The following is a 9,673-nucleotide window of genomic DNA, read 5'->3' as shown; positions in this document are numbered from 1 at the left end:
CCACAGGGTTCTAGGACCGTATTTTATAATTGATTTCAACTGCGTGACAGAATTTTAATGGCGTAGTCTAGTAAATATCGAGTCGCTTGTCTCCGTGGGATGTCACTTACGAAACAATGACAATCTGATCTAACGACATAACGACCAATTAAGACTGGCCACATCTGATAGAATCTTGAATCATTATGAATCAACTTTATGAATCGAGGACCAAAATCGACACCCCACTCCCAAATTAATCAGTGTTCATGTATTTGAACTCACTATTTCTATTGACCACCGAAGTTTCTAATTCTCATCGATTCGCGCCCGATAGTACGATGCCTGTTTTCCACGATTACCTACTGCTAAGCTTCAGCGATAATGTGAAAAGTAAAGGGACGGATTCGTGTGTGTTTTTTGCGCACTCATTCACGCCATCGTCCATCGCGGTTTGCGTGTATGGTAACGAGATAGATAGTAAGGATCCCGGAAATACTGCCGAGTGCTTTACTCAAAAATTGTGCTAAATTAACGCCTTTTATACCGGAGAATCGGCGAATAAACCACGCCGAATAAGTCAGGGGCTTTTAATCAGTGGTAAAAGCCCTCGTTTTTGTTCACGCTAAATAGTTAACAGCCCTTGTGCAGCGATAAACCAACTACAAATCCATCCAACACACAAATATTACCTGTTCATCAGTGCATTCAATTAAAAGGCTTTCATAGTTTATGTGTATAGGGCAGTAATTCTAGTGTACTTGGGAAATTGTGAAGTGAAATAAAGCTCGCTTCACGCTGCTCAGGATACGGTGTTACAATGAGTGATGAAACTGGATTCAGCAGCCCGAGGGGATGAATTCATCTCGTATTGTTCATTGGTATAAACGTGATAAACACAGTCAGTACAGTCGAGGACATCCAGGCGACTAAACGGTAGGACAGGTTTTTTTTCAGTTGACTCCGCCGCACTACTCAACAGGGTATTTCCTTTTCTATCGCAAAAACAATCATCATTTCGGTCAGAAATCTTAACTCTCACTTTCAATCTTTAAAATTTGCATTTGGCATAAGACAGTCTACTCCGGTTCGGACGGTGTACCGGTAATGCGAAAACGTGCGTAGCTTGGGAAAAATTTTCCGGTGCGGCCAAGAGTGGCAGCACTGTATGGATGAGATTCAAATTTGCACGCAATTAAAAATCGACAGAACGAGACTTCAAGCTTTTTTTGGATGATACACCTTTATTCTTCACAAAGATTCAAAATCCGTTTTCACAAAGGAAAAAAATACATAAACCATGATTTTACGATAAATCTATACAATAGTTTCTTCTTTGACATTTCACATAAATCGCCAAATACGTACATGTATATATGTTTCATTTCATCTTCCCTAAATACAACTTACGTATGTACATATTTCGCAAAATTATAAACACGGTTTTAGCGGCAAAATGTCGTCAAATGCAACTGCGAGAGACAGAAGCGCTCAAAAATAGTGTCAAAAGGCCGCTGAATATTGTTTGCAGATATGTCATGGTGAACATTTCAAAGTGGTGCTGGTTTAATATCAAATTGCTACTATCATTCACGAAAAACAAGGCCAAGTAGCGAAGACTGGCATCTAGGCGACTGTTAAACACCATCTAGCTCACAATACCCCGCGACTCAAGCGCAAATATGTTTGCGAATTTCTAGTGCTATACAAGCAAAAGAACCACATCGAGAGTTCCTACTCAACGATTGTCACCGAATTATTTCATATAATTTATTGTTTAAAATGCCTATAGAACTTAGGCTGTTCTGATGTTTAAGAGGCCAATTAAGAGCGTGATAATAGCGAATAGTGCAAATGGCCCCATTCATATATGTATATAGGCTCGAAAAAATTATTTCTTGCAATAAAAAAAAATCTCGAAGACACTTAGTTTTTTTTATAAAAAGTACTACACGTATAACCCTTCATTTCATGCCTTAGTAGCTCCATCTATCCATATAACATAACAAAATCAAAAAACCTCCTAAAAGTAGTCAATATTTTCTTACACAAATATTAGCATTCAGCAATTCAATTAAGATTTTATTCGTTTTATAAATGCACGTTCGAAATATCTGTGTGTACATATCGCTAGCAGACACGTTATCGGGAAATATTTTGAATTGGAGCAAACTTTTTAAAAAAAGAATTTAAAAACAGAATTGATGAGCTGCCTACAGTTCTTTACAGTTCGTTCGATCATAAAACGCAGCTACTACCGCCTAGAGTAGTAAGACGGAGGTTGTGGATAGCGCCCCCTGCCGCCGCCGCCTCCTCCTCGACCCCCTTCCCAGTGGTTGCTTTGATAATGACCGCCACCATGCCCGCCACCACCGCCGCCACTACTGCTTCCGCTAGTCCAGTAATCACCAGCTGGATATCCGATTTGATTTTGTTGACGATAACCACTGGTCTGAAAAATACAACAAAAGTAAAATTATTCATTCGATCCATGCTTGATTCAGAAACCCGAATCCAATCCTTGAACTCTTAAAAAACGTATTTCTTAACGGTGTATCGCATTTTCTGCGCCGATTTTAAAAGCCAGCATTCACAGAGGCGCCGACAGACGACCGATAAGAAACGAAGAATATGATAAATAGCACGGCAAGAAAGATGAAATGCGAGCAGGAAATGAAATCATCTTGTCGTTTAATCAACATTTCTGGTAAATTGACGTGTAGGTAAACATGTAACGCAGTTCATCAAAGGCAACAGAGGACGTTGCGAGTCAACAGCAAACGTCGCCGTCACCGGAAAATGTAGCTAGTTTTTGGAATATGGCTGGCAGGCGCGTCTATAATAAACATTTTACGACGCTCGATCGACGGGTTGCGCAGTCGTCGAAAACTCCCGTCTTTCAAAGAACCGATCGCGAACTAGCGAAGAAGAAATACGGGCGAGCGATTGTTATTAATTTCACGAAACCGTGCGAGAATCTTTAAAATTCAAAGGTGGACTGAAATCCGTAAACGCGGTTAGGGACTATAAGAGCCGACACGTGTACGGTGCGAGTATATAGAGAAGTATAGAAGCGAATATTCGACTATTTTTCGCCAGATGTTCCCTCCGGAAAATAGCCGACATAAAGAGCACTCAAGATTTGCCGGGGATATTTCAGTGCAGATGTAAACTACGAAGGGGGCAGTCATTTTTTCATATACTTGACGAAATATGTAAAATATTAACTCGCTTTTTAATGATAATAATAAGGGCTCTCGGTCGCCGTGTAGCTTTATTCGATACTTTTATACATCTGTCCAACACTTAAATTCTTAACGCGCAATTTCCGAATAATTTATTGAGAATTATCTGTTACTCTTCGAATGAATGGTCGTTCAACAGTAATCATGAGCGACGAAAATCAATTCGCTTTCAGTGAGATTTAAAAACGTTTCTAACCCATCATCTGGCCAGATTAACAGACCTGACCACCAGATGTCTCCACGTCCCTGCCTGAATCGCGCGCGCGCGCACGTTGTTGGGACGTTTTTTCAAAACGAATTAATCAATTCATACGATTATAGCGTATCTTTTTAATCGTATTACAGACATACGATTCTCAGATTTCCACATTAGAATATAAATATGAAAAAGGGATGCGTAGATATCTTATGAAATATCGCCGATGGAAAGAGGACATTCGAGGCGGAGGCGGCGGCGGGAGGAACCGAACTCGTGTCACTGCTGCAGGGCAATATTCATGAAAGACTTGTGTCTAATAGGTTGTCACGGGCGAACTAGAATCGGCAAACAAATCAGCACTTGTACCGGTCGTCCGATACGAAACTGTGCAGTTTTTACAGATGAATTAATACAGCAAGGCTAAACAGGGCCTGTCACTCAGAGGTCCTCGAACGCGAAGCAAATAATACGGACTGTCAAACTTTGCTGCGCCCGTGAATATATAAGAGGCTCGTTATACGCATACGTTCAAAACGTCGACATATTGCTTATATGCTACAGATGGTCACCGAACTTTTTTTTATCTTATTTATTTTCATGAGCTTAAATTGAAAAGATCCTTTCTTTCAAACAACTATTTCGAAACGGAAAAAAAATTACACTGACAAAATACACGACGAATAAAAGGTCTGTTGAAAATAAAAATACCACAACTAACTCAGAAATTTTTGAAAAATTCTCCAATAGAAAAGTTTTTAACCAAAATATCGCTACATGTTACTCCGGCTATTTTCTATCATATAGCGGTTTGAACTTATCACGTTGAAAATTATTCTGTTTTTGCTGCTTAGTTAAATCCCCTTCACTTTTCACACTGACATTATCGAGCTATAGCCGCGTTCAAAACTGTTCCTGTCAAATGCAAATATTTTTTGTGGGCAATAAAATTATCATCTCTTATCTAATCTTATCCGATACGACAATCCTCTTGAAAATCATCGTAACAATACGCAAACGGGATAGTTAGCCGATTAATTATACCACAACTTAACAGATTTGTCAATTTATTTTAAATCGATGAAGCGAATACGACAATTGCTACTGCGAAGCGAGGAACGAGAACGAAACGAAGCTTCCCACGAAACTGCGGCTTGAGTCACACGACGAAGCGGCGTACAGGAAACCATTTCACCGAGAACAATAGAACCACCCATTAAAATCTAGCGACCAGATACAAAAAATTGAATATGAACACATCCGCTGTAAGCCGATAGCCGACTACATCACCATAGTTTTTAAAATCACCAATGATCATATATTTCCTGCCGACTTTAAAGATCACTTATTCAATCGGAATATTGCGGATAAAACCGAAGCCGATATCGTTTTTTAACGCATACGCATTTATAAAACGTGATATTATGATATATGATAGAAGAGTGATAGGTATTCTGTTCAATGTATCGTTATTATTGAAGTGAAACGCACCCGATAGCTTTCTAGAACTTGCTTCATACGCGACACAAACGGCCAAAAAACATAGCAAAATTCATTGATAATCTATGTAATGATGTCGTGGATATTGCATATTTAACAGGGGGTTGGTTATTTAGAAGGGTATTTAAAGTTCGAGCGATGGCAACCACCGCTGAGTCCACATTAAAGCCTAAAGCACACGACGCACGGAAACACGAAAATAGGAGATATCAAGAAACATGTTCCCGAGCATTTCCCTGTGTGCGAAACATTGTTTCAGGAAACATTGTTTCCCTGCGTTATATAGGTTGGGCCTACCTCTTGTTTTAACCATCTCATCTTGTTGTCGCGGGAGCAAACAACTATATATAACAAGTATAAAGCTGCATTTCAACGGATTATAGCGAAAACAACAATTCGCGCCCATCCCAAAACTCTCACTCGGCTACAGGTGAAACTACCGCGTAAGCTTCTATATAAGGACGAGTGCTCTTCAAAAATGTTTCCCCTGGTATATTTCAACGATTTCTAAGCGTCTGAAAAACCTGGTAGGGATGGACTTAATCTGCATCAAACAGTTGACAATTTGCAGCTGTATCATTCAAACAGAAGCCTGGAAGAGTTTCAAGTATTAACTCATCCATACGTAATACAAGATCGTCTAACTATAAACTCCAAAAATAGTCTACATATTCTGGGCCAATATATATGACGGTGAAACCGTGGCCAGTATACATAGGTTTAGAATCAATTCCGATTGAAAACTATTTAATCAACTGTCACGATTTTAACAATCATTTTTTGATGAAATGCATCATCGATATTACCAAAAATATACAACATTGCCAATTTTTGTACATAAAAAACGGATTAGATAAAACAATAGAATGAATTATCATAGGCAGCCTAATACAGAAGCAAGCAATGACTCATATTTTATCATGTCCTCTCAACCGGATTCCCAGTCATCATTCAGAGATTGTAGATGCTCTCTTAAATGTCAATATAAATCGGCATACCACCGCGTTTTGCTAACATCTGAACTTTTAATTCTGTACTTGATATGCCCGATTTATTGACACACAAAAACCTAATCAATCTAAATGCCAATAATTTCGTGACGCATTAACCGTATATCAATGAATTTGACGAATTATAAAATGCCGATTGTCGCATTAAATAAGAATGAACTTTCAACGTGACATCAGAAAAAGGATTTCATATTTCCAATCATAAATTCTGATGCCTGGGCACTTCTAATGAGGCGCTAGTTTAACAACTGGTCCCAGTTTTGTAATGGTTCAACCTAACACCGAAATTTCAAATTACGTCATTTTTGAATAGTCACCCTTCTGGGTCAAACCATGGAAATCTCTAGTTTGAATATGGACCAAAGACATGATTTCAAACTTCTCATTCGAATTCCACAGTTTGTGCGTGAATTCAAAGTAATATCTCTTCAAAACTCTCACGTATAATTTCTATGTTCCTGTCGCTAGACCAGGGAGTCGATTAGACCATGGACATATAACAACCATCATAGTTACTCAGAGCATGGACGCTATGCTCAGAGTAAAATCAGTTTTAAAACCATCCACCGTTGTATACCTGTTGTGAACTGCCATCTCTTGTGGAATAACTTTGTCTTGAACTGCCGTAACTAGCACCACTAGAACTGCTACCACCTCCATATCGATCACCACCGTACCCTCCATATCTACGCCGCTCATTCTGCTGGTAAGCGTCCATTTTACGGCTGGAATTTCCCTGCCATCCACCTCGTCCACCCCTAGAAAATACACAAATATCTTTTTTTAGGGCCGTACCTAGCATTTGAATGTTGGGGAGGTGGGCAGAGAAACCTTAAAGAGGGCAGCTACCTAGAGACCGATATAACGATTCTTCTTATATATGCAAAACGCTGTTAGGCTTATGAAAGGTGCTTGTCAGTCCCAACAGAAGGATTCTGCGTAAAATTTTGATTAGATATAACAACAATATAACAACATAAGAATTTTTAAAAAGGGCACAAGCAGATGCAAAAATGGCACTTTTACCAAAATCTCCGGGGAGCACCTGCCCTTGTCTAAGGGTGGTCCTGTTTTCAATACTGAAATGATAAACAGGGTATAGATTCTCTAGTTATAGATTCTCTAGTCTCTAGTTTATCTATAACCAATATTATTCATATGGAGATAAAAAAATGAAACTTCATTCTGATTTATTACGCTACACGGAAAACATATGAAACAAGTTAAAAAATCCAATTGGAATTTTTATGGTTCAATTGATGTCATTTTTTATGACGCATTCCAATCATCTCTGAGTTCTCTACTAGCGTATACGAATCAGTCTGTACAGATGTATATCGGTACATTAGATCAAACTTTGATTAAAAACTCTCGACTTGAGATCCAGTTTTTCATCCTTTAACGGGGAATTGAGATGATTGTTGAACGAATTTCACTATATGAGAGAATATCGCTACAACACAAGAGCCGTATGCCAAGTAGCAATTCTGACATGGTTTCAAAAGCTAGTATCAAGTATATGCTTGAAAAATTTCGAATTTATGGGCAAATAAATCGTTTGTAGCATCCAGTTGTCTAGAAACACCAGTAGCATACGGTACACGATAGGATAAAGTCACAAAAAGGATATTCTAATTGTTATAATGAGTCCGCTGTTTGGTAAAGTACAATTATGTTAACATGACTTAAAAATGGATGTACATCAATATGCGTTGTGAATTGAATGAATATCTTAATATTTGTGCATAAAGTTTGGTTATTACGTGTGGTAAGTGAAGTTATTTTTTAACGATGTTCAACCTTGAATTTGAAAAAAGGTAAAAAAATCACAATTTTACATACGCGGTTAAAGTACATGTTAAATGAAAGTATAAAGCCGAACTCTCGATTCAAGTGGGAATCGTTACCGAAATAAATGAAATGAGGAATAATTGACACACCTGTAGCTTCAATACATTGTTTAAATTGTCCTATATTTGAAATCAGCTCAATGGACAAAAATAACCTTGGACGGGATGGCTGTGGTTTACTTGGATGGACAGAGTCTGAGCACTGGCGCTGAGACAAAACATACATTCCAACAATTGTCTAAAGTGACAACGAGCTGGTCAATCATGACAGAATTGGTGTCAAAATCAGCCGAGGATCAAGGATATAATGTTACCTAACTGTGGTTTCTTCTAGATTTCTTTAAATCAATGTGCACAGTCAGCGACCATGGTCACTTAAATCACAAAAGAGGCCAATTAAACGGTGATAATTAATCCCTGAAGATGTCCTCTTCAACTTTCAATCTGTTCACCGAGCAGAAATATTCGAGTAGGACCCCTGCGGGGTTGAGCGCTTACTGTAACAACGTACATAGGAACTATATAATTCAGTCTCGAAATTAAAAAGTCCTAGAGATAATTAATAAAGGGTCAATTAGAAGTCTCAATTATACTTGAAGTTTATAACTTATCAAATGAAATTACCCTTCATAAAACGCCTAAATATTGTTAATTACAAATTGCCTGTACAACAATTATTCGTATCGTGATGACATGCTGTCAAAAAAATATTATTTTATACAGTATTAATAATCCAGTATGTATATATAAAAGTATGTATGATATAGAACGATAACCACACTCAAACGTGGTGAACGGATAATAAGATGAAAACCCACTATCTACATATCAAAAGAATTTAAAAACAAGAATTTATTTATTCAATCTAAAATATATAGAATACACGACGTTTCGATCTCACCCTAGAGATCATCGTCAGGTGTCATACTATGTATGATATGGTGAATAAATAATATAATAATTCATTTATAATAAAAAAATTGAAAATAATTAATAATTCTCACATAAAAATACATTTAGATGTACCAGTATCTATATAACTATATTTCATGGTTTTTTAATCTAAAAACATCAATTCAAAATGCATCGATATAAAAAAATACATCAATATAAAAAACAATGCGTGCTTACAAAGGATCAACCAAGTTCATACGTCAACCACAAAGTGAATGAATTTGGAAAAATTCTTTGAAAAATATCATAAACATATCATTGACCGCATTGTGAAATATGCACTGCGCAACGCAATTGCCTTCATTTTTCCTTTTCATGGAAATATAGATGCAAATACGAAATTTGAATGGGAAAATACAGCAAAAGGTACAAAATGAACCTATTTTATGCATTCAAATAATTCATCAATTTACACAATAAAAAAGATGAATCAATGATCGCGTCAAATCGTCATTTTTCTATCTACAGAATATCTTTGTATATTGATGGTATTTCAGTATTTTCACAAAGAAAATTCAGTAATATTGATATTGAACAAGCTCGATAACAAACTAAAGACACATATAAATAAGGAGGGATGGGAAATCAGAAAAAATTATTGCGCCGACAAAATCTCGACTTATCGCCAGTAGTTTAAGTCGTAGATATGTATTCACGATTACGACAACGACTGATAATATTTCTGTATACGAGAGTTCAGCGATGTATAAGTATAAATTGTCCATCTCTTCAACGTCGGTTTCATGTCATCTCAAACAGTACTCGTTCCTCATCATATATATCATACATTAACACAATAACGTCAGTTTCGTGTTACATTCGAGTGACGTCGCGTTCTCTCTCGTGTAAATTAAACCACACTAGTTATAACACTTAAGATATAAAAAAAAAAGATATTTTCTTAATCGCGCATCGGAAATATATATATATAAATAAATA

At 37.1% G+C, this 9,673-nt stretch overlaps 1 protein-coding gene across 1 annotated transcript in view; it reads right to left on the bottom strand.

The window, feature by feature from the left end:
• Positions 1-1,216: 1,216 nt before the first annotated feature.
• Positions 1,217-9,673, bottom strand: part of LOC141900529 (5'-3' exoribonuclease 2-like) — a 38,061-nt gene continuing 29,604 nt past the window's right edge. The window contains exons 28-29 of the mRNA XM_074787465.1: positions 6,508-6,688; positions 1,217-2,431 (exon numbers count right to left, since the gene is read on the bottom strand). Coding sequence (XP_074643566.1) covers positions 2,234-2,431; positions 6,508-6,688 — 379 coding nt within the window. The 3' untranslated portion in view covers positions 1,217-2,233. The remainder of the gene's footprint in view (positions 2,432-6,507; positions 6,689-9,673) is intronic.

Source organism: Tubulanus polymorphus, chromosome 1 (genome assembly GCF_964204645.1).
Source record: "Tubulanus polymorphus chromosome 1, tnTubPoly1.2, whole genome shotgun sequence".
In the NCBI taxonomy this organism is placed as follows: Eukaryota; Metazoa; Nemertea; class Palaeonemertea; order Tubulaniformes; family Tubulanidae; genus Tubulanus; species Tubulanus polymorphus.
Note: the sequence above shows the minus strand (reverse complement) of the source record. Positions and strands in the feature narration are given on the sequence as shown.